The sequence below is a fragment of the Trichosurus vulpecula genome, chromosome 2 (genome assembly GCF_011100635.1).
Source record: "Trichosurus vulpecula isolate mTriVul1 chromosome 2, mTriVul1.pri, whole genome shotgun sequence".
Lineage (NCBI taxonomy): Eukaryota > Metazoa > Chordata > Mammalia > Diprotodontia > Phalangeridae > Trichosurus > Trichosurus vulpecula.
The window spans coordinates 376,814,428-376,833,713 of NC_050574.1; the positions used below are offsets into that span (position 1 = coordinate 376,814,428).

Sequence of the window (19,286 nt, forward strand, 5' to 3'; positions counted from 1 at the left end):
CAAAGCACACACTACCTCCCCACTTATTGCATTGTGAAAGACACTGTGTTAGGGCTTGGGATACAATGAAATGTCAACAGAGTCCTTGTCCTTGGGCAGCTCTAGATTTCTAAGCTCAGCGAGAACACCAAGACACCTGGCAGAAACAAGGAGACTTGATGGGAGAAGGTCTCAGAGGCCAAGGCACAAGCCACTAGGGGATAGGGGCAAGGCTATGCACCTCAGGTTTGTTTAGAACTAAAGATATAGTGGACCAGAGAAAGTCAGAGGTGAAGTGGGGAGGGAGGACAGGATTCTGGGTACAGCCAGCCATTGCAAAGGCAAGCAGAAGGCACATGCAGTTCATTGTCAGAGTGAAAGAAGGTAGACTAGCATGGACAAGACCACAAAAATGTGCAGTGGGAAATCAAGTGTGCTTAGATTGGGCAGGGAGGATTGGGCTAGCCAAAGGACAAAGTGAAATGGTAGACAGAAACCATCTATTTTAATCAACAGTGAAGGAGTAACTGGAATTTACATAAGTGTGTGGCTCTGGACTTTTGTGAGTTATAGAATATTGGGAGTCAGAAGATTGACTTAGGAAAATATGTTTGGTAGCTGAGTGGAATGAGGATTTGGGTGGGAAAAAGACTGAGGCAAGGAGGTCTATCAAAGGTTCTTTTGGAAAGGGAGCTATGAGAGCCTGGCCTAAGGGGGGAACTATAGAATTGAAAAGAAGTTTTTGGATACCAATGATTTTATGAAAGTAGGAAAGACATGTTTTGTGAACTAATCAGATATTTGCATTGATAGTTCAGGGTCAGGGAAGTCCCTGACTTTAGAAACCTGAGATCGTTCCTTGATGTTGGTGCTCTTGAAGGGAATAGAGTAGTTGAATAGAAGCACAGCGTTTTGGATGAGGTAGAGTGAGGACATCTGTTCCAGACCTGGGTTTTCATTTATCCTTTGTTCATTTATCTATCTATTCATCTATATATCCATTTATATATTCATTGGTTACCAAACTGAAATCATGTACATTGACAATCATTGCTGGGGTCTGGAAATTAATAAAGATTCCAAGTCTGCATTTGGACACGTGTCAGGGAGTGGCTGAGGAAATGTCTTAGCAATCATAGAACTGTCTTAGCAGTATCCTAAGGAGGGTGTAGCAACAATGCTACTAACAGCTGTTGTGGAGGTGTAAGACCAACAACACCAGGACACAGGAGGGCTGCTAGCACAGGTTCTTTGATCTGCTTTTCAAAGGAAAGCAACTTAAAGGGGTTTACAATCTCACTTTAATTCGACATACATATATCATTCACTTAGTTCAGGGGGAAAAGTTTGCAACCTGAACTTCAGAGAAAACAGAAATAGAAAGTACAAGCAGAGATTACATAAATCCAGCTAACACAATGGAAAGCAAAGTGGGACTTTTCATTGTTTTTTTGTTTTGGAATGCTTCTCAGCATTAAGGCAATGAAGTGCCTTTGATTCAGTCTTTCCTTTGTTTCAATCAAGCATCTTTGATTGAATCAAGAGTCTTTAATGACCTGCTTAAGTCACAAGAAAGCCTATATCACATGAATTTAAGTCACATAGTTGTGACACCCTCTGTGGGCTGACCCTGATATATATTTATATATATATATATATATATATATATATAAAAATGTGTGTGTGTGTGTGTGTGTGTGTGTGTGTGTGTGTGTGTGTGTGTAAGCAAAATGGGCTCCTTAGCACTTAGTAAGACTCAAGATGGGCATGACTCTGGAGTTAGCACCTCCCCTTAGCCAGCCCAGTCACCAATCCACACCCACATAATTTCCACACCTAAGAAACCCTGATTTGGAGAGATAGGATTACATAGCCCAGATGAATGATTAGAAGGCCATGAAGGAAAATGGAATGGAAGGAGGACAATGCCATGTGGGACAGGGCTGCCATGAAGCCTGGATAAGGCATCAGTCACATTAACCACATGGGCTTTGGCAACACTATAATCATTTTTCATCATGGGAATGAGATTGTGGCAGATCCTTCTCTGAGAGATAACAAAACAAGAGAAAAATTTCCTTAATGAGTGCGGAGAATTTCTGTCAGTGACCAAACAATGAGAAGAATGGGATTTTGCCCTGGCAATCAGGTTAATGGGAAGTATGGAATTCTTCCCTGGCTTAGCCTTACTTCCTGCTGGAAACATATAAAAATCCCTGTGCAGATGGTGCCATACACAGTCCCACAATCTACCTTCAACAGCAATCCAGATCTGTGAATCCTGACACAATGTGCCACTATGGAGGCTACTATGGAGGCCTGGGCTATGGCTATGGCTCTGGTTATGGCTGTGGATGTGGCTACTTTCGTGGCCTAGGCTATGGCTGTGGTGGCTATGGCTGTGGAAGCCTGGGCTATGGTGGCTATGGCTATGGTTCCTACCGCCCATCTTGCTATCGAAGGTATTATTCCTATGGCTTCTACTAAAAAACCATTTGCTCTTGGCCTGTCATGGCAACCTTGTCCCTCTCTGCTTTGGGCTAATTCCAGAGCCTTGTAAGGATATCACATTCCACCTGCCTGTAAGCCTGGTGGCAGGTCAGAGCTAAAACAACAGGTTCTTGGAATCCCTGTGAAGCACAGAGGGCAGGGAAGTGGGAGGGACTGAGAAGCAGCAGGACCCATCCTTTTAGGGAATGATGCAGGGTCTCACCTGTCAAGGAGGAGACTCCTCCAACAACTTCTTTCTAGTAATTTTGCTCAGCTCTCATACATCATGGCTGAAGTGTCTGTTACAGCTTTCTAATAAACTTGTTTCACTGTCTTAGCAAAAGTGTTTTTGCTTCTTCTCCTTGACCTCCATGTACTTCGGTTTCAACTTCTAACCGTGAAGAGATTTTTCAGTCTTGATGTACTTATATGAATCATTGCAGAAGATTTCCTCTCCTATTTATCTTTTGCAATGAGGTAATTAGTCCCTTTCCAGATTTCTGTTCGGAAAACATATCAGTTCCTTGTTAAATGTCTTTCTTAAATTTGACTTCTGCAGTACTAACACTTTAGTATATCATAATACCCAGGCCTGCTTTACTGGAAGCAAGGCACTTGTTCACTATAAGTTGCATCCCTTCTCCCACATTCTGTGGACAAATCCTCAAGGCTTTTATCTTCAAGATTTCAAATAGAGTTATATGTTAATGGCATCATGTTCACATTTTGTGACCTCCAGATCCATGGTGTCCCTGATGACTGCCAGAACTGGCTTAGACTTTCCCTTGTCTAGGGCAGCTAGGTAGGGCAGTGGAGTAAGTGCCAGGCCTTCAGTCAGGAGGACTCATCTTCCTGTAGTAGCAATTTAGATTTGAATATCTTTCCCACCCATTAATAGGCCATTGACCTGCTTAAGTCACATGAAGCCTAAGTCATATGTGACAGGAGGAGCTCCTTGACAGGAGAAGGAAGTTATGCCACAGGCAATGGAGAGAGAGAGAGAGAGAGAGAGAGAGAGAGAGAGAGAGAGAGAGAGAGAGAGAGATCCTTTATGGCTGCTAATGGCTACTAATGGCCACCCTCTTGATTGTTAGAACTGAATAGGCTGACTTAGCTGTACCGTGAGTTTATTTTGGGGAAGACCCCAGCAGGGGGTCAGAGAGGTTTTGAGATAGTGAGGCTCCAGGTTGTTATATCGTGTGTGGAATGTTTTACTGCTGTGACAGACTGGATAAATGGCTTGTAGGATATGGTTCTCTGGTGTCTGAATAAATGTTTTACTTCTTCCACCTTCTGTGTGGGGAGTCTCATATACTTTGCGATACAGAACTACATAGGCATTTTGACAATCATCATCTACATTGTTATTATTGCCTTACTGTCAGATTTGGCGATGAGGATGGGAGAAGAGTTAATATCTTGGATGGTGAGAATCAGTGATGAATGGGCTGCAGTAGTGTGTGCAGTTTCTGCAGATTGTATGAGATTCATAAATATTACTCAGAACTCTTTAGTACAGCAAGCTTTTAGGGGTTATCATTCCCAAAGAAATAACAGAAGGATCAATTTGTTGGCTTTGGCTGCAGCAGGCTGTAAAGAGGAATATCCTGCTGATACTATGTGGCCTACTGCAGATATGCCCTGGTATTCAATTAGGGACTGTTCGAGAAAGTTAAGGGAGGAGGTAATGAAGACTTCTATTACTTTAGGGAATGCTGAAGTTTATTATAAAACTCCCTTGGGTGTCTCTCATAGGAATTTGATAGTTAAGACAGCACCACCCACTTTTGAACATGTGATTCTGATTTTGCTGATTGCAGAAGTAGGGAACCCTCTTTCAGAGGTGCTGGATAAGATTTAACAGTTAAGTGACTTAGGAGACTATGAGAATGGTAAATTTCCTCAGGGAGAAGGGTACATAGCCAACAGATTCAACATCGGAATAGAATGACAAGGAAAGAGATTTTTATTGCTCTTTTGAAAGCAGAGATAGATTTTAGGAGAATAGATGCTGTTCCAACTAATGAGCTATACAAAATGTACCAAGATAAGGGGCTTAATAGCAAACAGAATAGAGAAGTAAGAATTTTGAACCCTTGTATCCAAGCAAGTCACACCTTCAAGGAGACTAGGGAATAGGCCGAGGCCCAGCTCAGATTAAAGAAACACACAGATGGGACCCCATATTAATCCAACTGCTATTGGAAGAATAGATCAAATACTGTAACTAGGGAACTGATAGACACTGAGGCAAAGGCCAGCTTGATATACGGAAACCCTGACAAATTTAAGCATGGAACTCCTTTACCATCACAGGACTAGGAGAGGCTGAAATATCAGGCAGACAAGTGAAATTGGTGATGAAAATTGGACAATTGCCTAAGAAAGGATATACCATGGTCATCTTACCCATTCCTGAATACATCATTGGAATAGATATATTGAAAGGCATGACTCTGAATTTGCCTGAGGGGAGACATCAATTTGCAGTAAGAAAGATAGGAATTAATACAGTTTTGGTGGGAAAGTAAGGATGGACCCAATCATTTTACCTGAACCTTCTAAAGTAATTACTTTGAAGCAGTATTGTGTGCCAGGTGGGCAAGATGAAATTGCCAATACTATAAAGGAATATATGGAAGCAGGAGTGTTAGTCCCTACAACCACTCAATGGAATAATCCTATAAGGCCAGTACAAAAGTCAGATGGAAGGTGGAGAATGACAATGGATTATAGACAATTGAATAAAGTGACTCCACCCTTGTATGCTGCTGTTCCAGATACTGTTATCTTAATAGAAAGGATCCAGAAATATGATGGAACTTCGTACACAGTTATTGATTTGGTCAATGCTTTCTTTACGATCCCAATAGATTCCAAACAATGGGACCAGTTTGCTTTCATGTGGCAGGGCCAACAATATACTTTTACCCAATTGCCACAGGGATACCTGCATAGCCCAAGAGTCATAGGATTGTGGCTGAATATTTGGATGAATTGAAGTTACCTGGTGTACGGCTTACCCACTACATAGATGATATTTTGATACAAGGAGAAAATGTAAAAGAAGTGAAGAAGAGTTTGATACTTTTAATTGAGCATATGAAAAGCAAAGGAAGGGAAATTAACCCAGCAAGATTCAAGGACCAGCTCAAAATGTGAAGTTTGGGGTATACAATGGAATAAAGGACTGCGCTAAATTCTCCCATAAGCTCAACAAAAGATTCAAGATTTTCCTATCCCCACCAATAAGAAAGAGGCCCAGAAAGAAACAGTCACAGGACTGTTTGGATACTGGTGACACCACATTCCACATCTTGGACAGATTTTGAAACCCTTATATAAAGTTACCAGGAAAAATATAAATTTGATTGGGGATTCAAAAAGAGTAAAGCTTTTGAAGAAGCTAAAGCTGCTATACAATTGGCTCTGGATTTATGACCTATGCAAACTGGACTGGTGCAATTACAAGTGACTGTACAAGATGACTATGTGAATTGGAGTTCATGGCAGAAATAACAAAGCTGAAATGTACCCTTAGGATTTTGGTCAAGGAAACTGCCTCCATCTGGATTACAACATACACCTTTTGAAAAGCAATTGTTAGCTACATATTGAGCTTTGGTAGAGACTGAACAACTGACTCTGGGCCATGAAGTGATATTAAGGCATGGAATCCCGATTGTGACTTGGGTAATGAACACCCTGGCATCTCACAGAATTGGACATGCGCAAGAGGCTAGCATAATTAAATGGAAATGGTATAGTCAAAGTAGATTGAAAACAGGCAAAAGTGGAATTTCTGCTGTACATGAATCTATCACAGGTAATGACATTGATGGAAATGAAAAACCACCTGAACTAAGACAACAATTTGTACAATCCTTGGTAACTTGGAATGATGAATATGATGGACCGACTGAAGAACAGAAGAAACATGCATAGTTTACTGATGCAACAGCAAAATATTTGAGCCACAAAAGACATTGGAAAGCAGTAGCCTATAACCCATGTACTAAGAGAACTTTGGAAAGAACTGAAGGCAGTACATCAAGCTATTAAAAGAAAGAAAGGAGGACAGTGTCATATATTCACTGATTTGTGGGCAATTGCTAATGGGTTAGCTACATGGATGCCAATGTGGAAAAATCAAAATTGGGAAATTTATGGCAAACAAGTTTGGGGCAAAGAAGTATGGGAAAATATATGGGACATGTCTTTGGTTACTAATTTGTCAGTTTTTCATGTAGACACTCCCGTGCCCCTCACTATGCCAGAACATAAACACAATGCACATGCTGATAGACTAGCAAAGATTGCTACTGAACATATTGTCCCTACTTTGACACCAACTGAAGATCCAGTATTAGCAAAATGGGTCCATCAAACAGCTGGCCGTTTAGGGGTCCGGGCCACACACCAGTGGGCACAAGATTGAGGTAGTAGTATCTCTTATTCATTGTTAAAGCAAATAACAGAGGAATGTCATATATGTCAATTGGAAAAGAAACGAGCTGTTCCTGGGGTAGTAACTGGAGAATTAGCAAAGGGAAAAGTTCCAGCCTAGATTTGGCAGATAGATTATATTGGACCACTACCCCAAGAAAAAGATGCAAATTTATATGTACCTGTGTTGACACCTATTCAGGTGTACTAGTGGCTTGTCCTTATAAGAATGCAACCCAAAAAAACACCTGAAAAACTCTAGACATTATAAGTCTATATTATGGAACCCCAATGCCGATTCAAAGTGAAAATGGGTCACATTTCAAAGGTAATGAGATGAAGAGATATTGTGAATTGAACAATATAGAGTGGTTATATCATATTCCATATTATCCACAAGCATCTGTATTGATAAAATGAATGGATTGTTGAAAGAACAGTTAAGAAAGTAAAGTTCTAATAATTCATGTCAACACTGGAAGGATAATTTGTTCACTGCTTTACATAATTTGAATAATAGTCCATTAGGAGGAAGTACACCTCTAGCCAGAATGATGACCCTGAATCTGCAAATTGGAAAACAACAAACACATGAGATCCAAAATATTGAGTATTGGACTGTGAGGGAAGATGTCCCACCATCGTATCCAGGAATACCTGTTTTGGCAAGATACGGTTTACACTGTTTAGAGAACTTTTGGTTGGATAGAAAAGAAGATAAGAAAAATCTCTACTGGGATATGTATGGGAATCCCTAAGAATCATTTTGGATGGATATTATCTAAACCAGGATTAGCAGCTCAAGGAATACATGTATTGTCTGGAGAGATAGATTCTAGCTATCCGGTAGAAATTGTTGTGACACTTCAGAATTTGGATGAAGAACCTATGCAGTTGTGTAAAAATGATAGAATAGTTCAATTGATTATTATTCCTTGTGAAATGATATCTCCTGAGAAAACTGACCCTCCTTTCAAAATAACTATCAGAGGAAAGGAAGGATTTGGTTCTACTGATAGAATAAAATTGAGAGCTAAAGTATGGGTAAAATAGAAGCCAGACAATGTTCCAAAGGGTGCAGAAATTATAGCACATGGGAAAGACAACACTGGAGAAAATGATTATGAAATCGTACCCTTGACTCATGTATTCTATCATGAATGAGGTTATGATAGACTCCTTGTTTCTTTTTGGCTTTTATCTGTTAAATTTGTTTGTGAGATTTGTTTCCCGCAGGCTTAGTACCATCCACCTGCAGATGCCTGTTCACTTAAGCCAGATGTCACCCTCTGATGTCACCTCTGGACTTGTCCATGACTGTGATGTGTCTTCCCTGGATGTGGCATAAACCACGTTCCAGATACCAGTTTGCTAAAGAACTGACCTCTCGAATAGGACTCTATCTCTTGGGGCAGGAACAGCTCTACATCCAATTTCAGCAGGAAGAAGCTTTGGAATACAAGACCTTTGCCCCTTACCCAAGATTTTAAGCCCCATTCATTCAAGGGGTGAATGATGATATTGTTTTATATGCTTTTCTTGTGTTATACATGTTATTTTGTTGTGTAAAGTTCTGTTGACACCAGTTATCCTAGAATTCCCATTGGCCTACGTAGTGGATAAGAAAAATCTTGGGGCTGAAAGTAATAGCAATTTAGATTTGAAGATCTTTCCCACCAATTAATAGGCCATGTGACCTGTTTACGTCACAGGAAGCCTAAGTCACATGTGATGGGAGGAGCTTCCTGACAGAAAAAGGAAGTTATGTCACAGGAAATGCTGAGAGAGAGCAGTCATGGCTGCTAATGGCTGCTAATGGCCACCCTTATGATTGTTAGAACTGAACAGGCTATGACTTAGCTGTACTGTGAGTTTGTTTTGAGGAAGACCCCAGAAGGGGATCAGAGAGGTTTTGGAATGGAGAGGCTCCAGGCTGTGATAGGGTGTTTTAAGTTACTTGCTGTTATGATAAAGTGGGCTAACTGGCTGTGGGAGCTGAACAATTGATTATGGGATATGATTCTCTGGTGTCTGAATAAATGTTATACTTCTTTTACCTTCTATATGGAGAGTCTCTCATACTTTGCAATACAGAACTACATAGGCATATTCATGACTATCATTGATCTTATGTTTATTGCCTCACTGATACAGATACTCACCTTCTGATAGAGAAAAGATGGACTGAATGTGCAGAACACACTATTTTGGACATGGCCAATGCAGGAGTCTGTGTAGATCGTTTCTGCATATTGATTATAATTGTTCCAAAAGCTACACTCCTGTATGTTACTGAAGGAAATGCCTTTATACCAGGAAGTATTGTTGAATATAAAAGGGTGGATCTTTTAGCCGTCTGGGAGTGTCATATGTCAGAGTACCTAAGTGACTCAAAAAGGAGAGGCAATCCTTGGCTAATGATCATTTCCACAGCTGAAATAACACAGTAGCACTCTAGCTGAAGAGAATACAGCACCAACTAGTCCAGCTATTGACTGAAGATGGTGAAAAATCTTTTGATGCCTAGTGGCTTAATGACCTTCCTGGCCCAATCGAACAACTGTCTAGCAGCTAAGTGACCTGCTTAGCCCAACTCAGCATTGGACTGACCAACCCAACTGAGCCATCATACCTTACAAGGAGCAAGTCCACCTGCAGTGGAGATGTCATATCCTATAAGAAGCCAGTGCAACTAATCAATGGAATGTTTCATACATCACTGAGACCATGCCCATAGAAACTTTTGTGTGCACCCTTTGGAGACTGCCCATCAAAGTTCTACGATTCTCAAGCTGTGAGTTGTCTTGACCAAATGTTTTCCTTATATGCCATACCACCATTGCACTTTAAGTTTCTGTGCACTCTTCACTCCCACAAAATCTATGTATATTTGTGGGAAAGTGAGTCCCTGTATTTGAGGAAAATGCTTTGCAATTATTGTACTTGATATGCAATTTTAGTAAATGCCTTTGAGTAAAGAATTGAGTCTACTGGCTCAAATAAGGAGAAGTACATTGGTACTTTGGGTTCAAAAGGAAAGCCACTCCTTCAAGGGATGAGAGAGCTGAAAAAAAGTCTTCCAACATAGAGGAGTTTCCTTACTCCCTGGCATATTGGTAACTTAGTCTGCCTCACTCACTATCATCATTGGCTGCTTACATTTTTCATAAAGTATACCATTCTATTCTTGTGGAGAAGATGGAAATATATGGATTTGCTCATAATATAATTAGACGGAGTCTGAAGTGGTTGAATAGTGAAACTCAAAAATTGGTATAATGTCAATGTGGCAGGAGATCTTCAGTGGACTATCCTAGGGATTTGTGTATAACCCTATGCTGTTTAACATTTTTATCAACTATTTGGATGACATTAGCATGCTTACCAAATTAGTTGATTGATGGCACAAAGATAAGAGCTATAACTACTACCCTGAATGACAGAGTCAGGATCTAAAAGGACCTTATCAGGCTAGACCGTTGGGCTAAATTAAATAACACAAACTAATGTAAAGTCCTATAGTTGGGCACAAAATTTAACTTTACAAGTAAAAGATGGAAGAGGCCAGGTTAAACAGCTGTTGTTCTGAATAAGACCTAGAAGTTTTACTGGCTTGCAAAATCAGTAGTAGTCAGCAGAGTGATGTGGCAGGAAAAAAATAATAGTAGCTTGTGTTGCATTAAGAGTTTCCAAGAGTAGTAGCCTCATTGTACTCTGTCCTTTTTAGACCTCATCTAGAGTATTATTTTTAGTCCCGTGCACCACTACTCAAGAAAGACATTGAAAAGCTGGAGAGTGACCAAAGGAGTACCACCAGGATGGTGACCAGCATTGAATCAATGTCACAAAATGAGAGGTTGAAAGAACTGATGCTTTTTAAATGAAAACAGAGAATACACATGGAGACGTTTTTAAGGGTTCTCATGTGGAGGGGTGATTAAGCTTATTGTGTTTGGTTCTGCAGAACCAGGAGCATTAGATAGGGGTTACCAAAAAGAAAATTTAGTATTAACGTCATGAACAACTTCCTCTTATTAGAACTGCCCCCGAATTGAATGGGCTCTTTCAAGAGGTCGTAGTTTCTCTTTCTTTGAATGTTTTCAAGCAGAGACTGGACAAACACTTATTAAGTATGCTATAGTGGTGATTCCTTTCATGGAAGCATTGAACTAGATGGCTCCAAGAACACTCCCCACTTTCAAATTCTGTGATTCTGTTCCTGTTATATTTCTGAAGAAAAATGGTTGGGGTATATGTTAAGCCACAAGTCCATATCTTACTCTGAGGGTTTGTAGTATAGCTTTTGAGGGAGACAGTCAAGGTAATAATTCTGGATATTTAACACCAGGCTACTTCAATGAATATTCTCTGAGCAGGATGGGCAGGATATGCAGACAGAACAAGGTCTGCTTAGGGTAATGTGCTCTCATCATTCATGATACTTCCAAGAATTCCAATAATTTGCTTAATCTAATTAAAGTACTAAAAAATAAATTTAACTAATCAAATCATGTTGTGGGGAAAATTGATAAGGTGGTTGAGCTATTAAGAGAAATATTAATAATTCCAAGATCATCTTATTGTTCGATTGATTTAGTATTCTATATTACTCCAGATAGTCTCTGGAGACCAAATTTTTCCCCCCAGGATTGCAAAATTTCAAACCTGAGTCACTGGAAGCCTGGTGATGCTCTTGAAAGAAATAGGGAATTTTGGAATATAAGTAATGATGATGATGATGATGATGATGATGATGATGATGATGATGATAATGATAATAATAATAATGACAATAATTAACAATAATAATAAACTAGCTCACATTTATATAGCATTTGCCATGTGCCAAGCACTGTGCTAAGCACTTTATAAATCTTACTTGATTTGATACTTATAGAAACCCTGTAAAGAAGGTGCCATTATTATCTCCACTTTACAGTTGAGGAAACTGAAGCAAACAAAAGTTAAGTGACTTGACCAGGGTCACACAGCCAAGTAAATGTCTGAAAGCAGATTTTAACTCAGGTCTTCCTAACAACAGACCCAGCTCTCTATCCACTGCACCTCCTAGCTGCCTTAGCTGGATGGGTTTAGAGCAAATATAATGAATTCCATTTTAGACATATTGAGCTTGATGGGAAGCTGGTGCTTCAGAAAGAGGACTGGATAAAAATCTATTTATCTATCATCTGTCTATCTATCTATCTATGAATTATTGCAAAAAGATGATGATTTCCAAGACTTACTGGCTAACTTCTGAGGAGGAAATATGGAGGTCTATTTTCATATAGTATTCTTATCTAGTAGAAGGTAAAAGAAAAGATTTTTCTTATTGTTTGTATTTTATGGGGTTGCCATTTTAATACTTCAGGTTCCTATTATGGCCTCTTCTAAACTTTAAGTTCCAGTTAAGTGAGAACAAAAACATACCCAAACTGCATTAAATAATCCAATTCATTTCCAGATATCTCCTGGCTAGCACAGAACATCCTACCCATTCTAATTCATTTTGTATAACAAATTTATTTTATTTTCAATTCACAGAACAAAATGATTATTTCCGTTACAGAGTATAATAAAAAAAGATGATTGCATGTGAAACTGCATGTTTCACATACCATGTACAACTTGCTATTCCCTCCAAATATACAACAAAATTATCATGTAAATTTATTATTCTTTTTGTCCTCTCTCTCTCCTCCTCCCTCCGCACCCCCAGAGATGGCTACCATTGCATGCAAAAGGTATATGCAAAATTATTGTATACATATTTTTATTTATCAATTCTTTCTCTGGAGGCAGAGAACATCTTTCTTCATATGTCCTTTATTTTTAATTTGTGTATTTATAATAGTCAAAAATGACTGAGTTGCTCAAAGTTGTTCTTAAAACAATATTGTTGTTACTGTATACAATATTCTCTTGCTTCTGCTCACCTCACTCTTTATCATTTCATACAAGTCTTTTCCATTCTTTAATTTTTAATCTTGGGGTCATGTTCTTGAAAGGTTAGTGTATCTGATGAAAGAAGCTGAAGAGCTTGGTCATCTTACAGAGTTTTAGCTGATCTTTTTGAAGCCTTAATATCCAAGAGTTTTCTTTTTTTTTTACCATCTTGGGGCAGGGAGTCTCAATATGGCCAAGGTATTAGGCAGTTCTTTGGATATCTAATTGCTCTCAACATTGTCTTTATTGTTCCACCAAACTTGATCATCGAAAGACGAGCACTCGAGACATAAAAAGGCAAGAGTCCTTTCAATGTAATCACATTATTTAATTTGCAACATATCCTCACCATGCCGCATAAGCAGTGCTGCTCAGAGCAAAAAGTTGTCCTGCAGTTCACATGCTTCAATCAATCAAAAAACCCAAAGTATTAATTAAATATGTACTATATCTTCAGCAAAGTAGGTAACTTACTCACACCTGGTAATTTTTGGAATATACATATAAGTATATATAATATCATAAAGAACTCCAGTGAGACTGTTTGCAATGATAGTTAATGCAATTTTATTCAGAAATACACAGCAAGACACTGAAGCAAGAGAAATAAAGTAAGCTTGAAATGTCAAAATCATCAAAACATATGCTTACATGGAGAATGTCTGAAAACATTTGAAGATTGTATAGATGAAATAATCAGCCTTTAAGATGAGCTTCACTTGGCCAAGAAAATCCTAGGTGACCAAGGGTAGTTTGTAGATAGCTGGTAGTCAGAAGTAGTTCAAGCAAAGGTTAGAAGTTAATAATAAGTTGTAGACTGGGTAGCATGCGGGCAGATCCTAAAAACACAGTTGATGGGTCTTGCTCACTACATCCTGAATGCTCAGCAAGTTGGGCGACAGTTGGATACACAAGGTCGTTCATATGTCCTGGTGATGCTGCAGGTTGGCTGGAAGACACTGGGGACACCACCACATGGTCGGCAGCTACTGGAGACAAAGGTGGATGGTCGAGTGATGGAAACCTGGAAGGGCCTGGAACAAGGTGGTGCTTGTTGGCAGGAAACTACTTGGCTGGTACCAGAGTTGCAGGTAATAGTTGGATAGCAACTTGGCTGACAGCTTGTAGGCTCACAGCAGGTTTCTCGACAATGATCTAGGAGCCAAGAACTACCTTGGAAGGAACTTGGTAAATAGATACCATTCTGGCACTCTGCCTCCCTTGGCACAGCAGAGACAACTGGAATGTTGCATTGGTCTCCACGAATCCTAGGTAGGTAGTTTCTAGAGGAGCAACTGTACTGCATGGTATCAGAAGAGAAGGTTTAGTTGAGTTAAAGAGAACAAGTACCCCGATATGAATGTCACCATTTGCACTAGGGCTTTTATACCTCCTTGCTAATGGGTGGAGTATATTATTCAGCTTCTCTTTCTCATAGCTCAAAAGAATTTACCTTACAACACCACATTAATCTATGGATTAATTGCCTGTAGTAACACTCATAAAGAAAGTTTAGTAGTTTGGTTAATAACTATGAGTCTCCTGTATTGAACTTTGTTCCAAGAATCAGAAGTTTATAGAGCTTCAAAGCTTAGGTAATTTAGACCCAAATTTCATCTCATAATACTCTTATTCATCAATATGACTGTACTCCCAAGAGTACCACAGACCTATGATTATACACTCTCTCCTTTCTGACTGGGAATAATTATATACATGAACCATATCATTTGTACATTTTAAATATGCTATAACTAGTCATTGTACTAGAGCTAATGGGACTTGTAGTAGAGATTATATCCTCTTGATAAATCAATATCTACTAGCAAAATACATGAAGGTAAGATTCTCAAGTGTATTCTGATTTTTAATATCAACCAAGAAAACTATTTTGTTTAATTTACTAGAAGTAAGACACTTAAGGGTGAACTTAGAGGATAATACAATTTTAGTGTGGGTTCATGATACAAAGCAAATTACAAGTAAGTTCCATGGAACTACATTTGTAACCAAGACTCGTTTTAATAATCTAGACATTATTTTCTATCATAAACTTTTAATCTAATAACTAAAAGTTGCAACAACTCAGAAAAGATATTTATATGTGATCTAAATAGGTCAAATGGATTTTTAAATTGCTACAATTGTAGCTTGAATTAATCGAGTGCCTTTATCTCAAGAAACAAATATTACTGAAAAGTTATTTATTCCCTACAGCTCTTTTGGAAGATTGGAAGTCTTTTAAACATGAAGGAATTTTTGTTTGTTTGTTTTTGTAGTGGGGAAGGCAAGGCAATTGGGGTAAGTGACTTGCCCAAGGTCACACAGCTAGTGAGTGTCAAGTGTCTGAGGCCAGATTTGAATTCAGGTGTTCCTGACTCCAGGGCCGGTGCTCTACTCACTGCGCCACCTAGCTGCCCCAAAAACACGAAGAAATTGATTGAGACAGTAACATCATAGTGCTGCCACAACACTGACATTGCAACATCATTATGCAATATCACAACGCACACTTAACAAAGTTGGAACCAAGAGCTGGGTGTGTGGGTGAGTGCATCACCTGCCCCCAGCATACTCTTACATTCCAGATGGATTTAGGACATAATAATAAGGGTTGGTATGTACACCACAGCTTTATTTGTTCTTCCTCTGATGGCTATTGGTGGGCTTGATCTACAACTCAGAGAGAAAAAATGAATAGCAAAGAAGGGCCTGAGAGTCTAAAGTAACATGACCTTTTTTTTAAGTAACATGCCAAAGTACAGCAAGGGCAGAAAATCCTTCTATTAGACATACTTCAAGACCTGCTTTTCTCAAAATTTCAAAACATGGGTCTTATCTTCAAAAATCCCTCACCTAGTCTTGTGAAACAGAAGTGGAAGAAAATATTTTTTCCTCTCATATCTTCCTACTATCCTGAATCTACCAACCTAGTTGCATTCTTGGATGCAGATTAATTTTGTCTCCTGAACTGCTATATCAACTTTTTCCTTGCTTTCAAAATATTTTGGTTATTTGCTACAAAGTAAAATTTAAATGCATGATATGGAACTAAGGATTCATTGATAGAGCCTTCTCCCAATCATACTTATCAACATAGAGACATTTTAAGAACGGGTGTTTATTACATATGCTTGGAGCACAGTCTCAGGGTTTCTAAAAAATGTGCACTGAACACCAGATAAAGTTTTCATAACTCTTATATAGTTACCACTTATACCAAAGGAAAAAAAAAGATTCAGTTAGAATTTACATCTACCAACAGAGAAAGGGAACATTTTAAAGAGAAATTTAAAAAATATATACCTGGCCCTTGGAGAGCAAAGAGGTTTACATGTCAAAAGAGAATGGAAGGAAAAAAGTTACGTCAGAGTGGTAAACTGATCAAAAAAGGAGTTAGTGTGGAATTTACAGCTAGCAGTGGTTATCTTAACACAGAGCCAGAAATTCTTTTACCTCTAATCAGTTAATCCTTGGAGGTCTTAGCTAAATTCCACACTATGAGGAAAGCTTTACTTGAATATGCAATTTTCCTTACAAATAAGCTGGTCATGCTGTATCTAAACAGAAAGGAAAATTGAAAACTCTTGATCATAGATAAACACGAAAACTAAATCTGTTACCATATTCTTATATATCCTGTCAAACTCCTCTCAAGAGGCCTCAGAACAAATTCTCTGACAAGCATTTCCACAAGCAGATATAAGTGTTGGGAAGCATTGAATACAACAGCAGAACAAAAATAATACGATAACAAGTATTGTCATATCATAATTTCCTTGGTCCAGCCTATTCCTAGTACCCAACCCCCCAAATGTTCATTTAAATAACACATTTCTTTTTTCTGTCTTCTTGGGATTACTGTCCTAGGAAGTCACTTACTTCTGGGAAACAGTTTACTTTGGAAATTCTGTGCCAAACGTATCTTTCCTAGACCAATGTTGACAAAGTATCCTGGTGTCCTTGATTGGAATATCAGTTGTTAATAGTATCTAGAATAGATCTTGTTTATAGAACAGTTTTGAATAGGTGTTTCTCCTACTAAGTCCACTTCCTAGGTACCACTCAATGTACAGAGGTTCCCTAGGTAATGCTGCTTGTTGTTTTCAAAGAGAACCAATGACGTCATGGGGTAGTGTTTTGACTTGCTTGTGAATTGGATTTAAGTGAAGCAGTGTTGCACAAAGTCATCAACCTCACTCTCTTCCAGAGTCATCAAAGTCCAGTGGCAAGACAAAAATCAGGATGACTGGTGATGGCCCAGAATGTAGTTAATGACTTCGGTATCTTCGATGTCTGACCAGATTCTAAACACTCCACGGGGCTTTCTTCAGCTGTCTTCATGGCTGTTGGAGCAAATTGTTCTCATTTGCCCATTCCCCTGGGAGAAGTCTTCACATGCCCTTAACTCATCTATGAGTTTGAGGCCTATTGGTTACCCTCAACCTGGTTTACCCCAGCTACCAAGATGGTTTACCAGGGTGTGGCTGTTATGAATACTGGAGCTTCTTGGAGTCACAGGGGAGAGTTGAGTGCCAAATGGACACCAAAAATGGATGAGCAGCCCTGAAAAGGGCTTGGTAAGCCATCATACCAGAGATGCTAGTCTTCCCTAGACATCCCATACACCTCGATGGTGCTTAAATGCTATTTAAACCTTCTAGCAATAAGACTTAGTATAATTTAGTAATTAATGCATGTGATGAAAGCTAGTTCAGGTTTTACAGAACTAATTTTATAAACAATAGAGTTACAGGATAAATATCATATTAAGCTACCTGGAATTCATCTGATGCTAACTAGATGGCTCAGTAGATAGAGTGCTGGGTCTGGAATCAGGAAGACCTGAGTTCAAATTTGGCCTCAGGCACTTACTAGCTGTGTGACTTTGGGCAAGTCACTTAACCTCTGTTTGCCGGAGAAAGAAATGGCAAACTATGTCAGTATTTTTGCCAAGAAAACCTCATGGGCAGTATGGTTTATAAGGTCATGAGTAGTCAGACATGACTAAATAACTGATCAACAACAAAAAGTTCATCTGAAAATTCAAATAATTTCAGTCTTCACATACTGCTTACCATTTCTAGCTTTATCTGAACCCTGTACATGATATGAATGTCACCCGTAGGCTAGAGGAATAATTAGACTTTGTAAAATAAGTCTCTTTTGTCTCCTGATATTATCAGAAAGACCTTAACCAGAAAAAAATATTTCATTTAGTAGCTGCTTACAAAATGAGTTTTTGATTAGTAATTCTCTGGTCTAATATGAAAACTGACCCTTTAATCTAGAAATTAGAACACACTACAGACTTCAATTTTTTTTCTTCAATAAAATGCTGTGAACAACTAGTCCACTTGACATACAAACTTCAACAAATTGCGATACAACTTTTTTTTAAAGCTAAGTTCTATTTCTGATAATACGAAGGACCACAAGTATTTTCCCTTTCTTTTCCAAATGTATGTGCATATATGTACTTCCAGATATAGTGATGAAAAAAAAAATTTCTTGGAAATTAAAACCAATTATGTAATGAGAGCCTCAATCCAACTTGAGATTTTTATCAGCAATAATGTAATTATATCTAAGAGAGTTGCTAAAAACATATCTAAAGGCTATTACTAAAACACATCCAAAAGGTATTACTAAACCATATTCAAAGCCTGTGTATTTTGGCATCTGTTTGGATAGACATTTATGAATATACAAATGAACCTAAAAGAAATTTAGTAGCTGCCTATTATCTCTGAGACAATTGAAGCTTTATCATTTAAGACCATCATCATTACTTGGACTTTTTCATTGTTTTTCATTTGAATAATAGCAGAAGTTTCGAGGCTACTAATGCCATTACAATTATCACAAGAAAATTTAAATATATCTTTTATCCAAGGAAACATTCATGGATGAGTCACATATTTCCAAGTTCTCAAATGGAAGCAATTTAAGGAGGACATGGATGGGTGGGGAGTATTTGTATTATGCAAACAAACATATCAGGGAAATTTAATGTACAATACCAAGAGGTACTTATAAGACATATTAGGGCAAGGGTAGGGATGAATTACTTATTGGAAGCTGAAAACCTCAGGAAACTTGATGAAGTCATCCTCAGAATTTCATGGGTTGGGGTAGTGGTGGTATAGTCTTGTCCACTTTTCCCGCACTGCTTCCTCCAAAGTGAAGTTTACTACATCACTAAAAATAAAAAGGATTAAAATTTTACATCTACAACCTTTTTTCCCCTATATTGCATCTTTTTTCCATATCCCCTTTGGGGAGATATAGATATAGATACCTACTTGTCTCTATCTCCTCAAATACATATATATGTGTGTGTGTGTGTGCGTGTGTGTGTGTATGTGTGTGTGTATATATATATGTGTGTGTGTATATATATATATATATCCTCAAGCATAAAC

The 19,286-nt window shown here is 38.5% G+C and overlaps 1 protein-coding gene across 1 annotated transcript; it reads right to left on the reverse strand.

The window, feature by feature from the left end:
• Positions 1 to 13,744: 13,744 nt before the first annotated feature.
• Positions 13,745 to 14,167, reverse strand: LOC118835652 (keratin-associated protein 11-1). Its single transcript, XM_036742866.1, has one exon. It carries the CDS (start codon positions 14,165 to 14,167, stop codon positions 13,745 to 13,747), a length of 423 nt encoding a protein of 140 aa, XP_036598761.1.
• Positions 14,168 to 19,286: the final 5,119 nt, after the last annotated feature.

What these genes read in the sequence shown, in the direction of transcription:
- LOC118835652 (XM_036742866.1), bottom strand. Translation starts at nt 14,167, where the DNA reads ATGCAGTACAGTTGCTCCTCTAGAAACTACCTACCTAGGATTCGTGGA.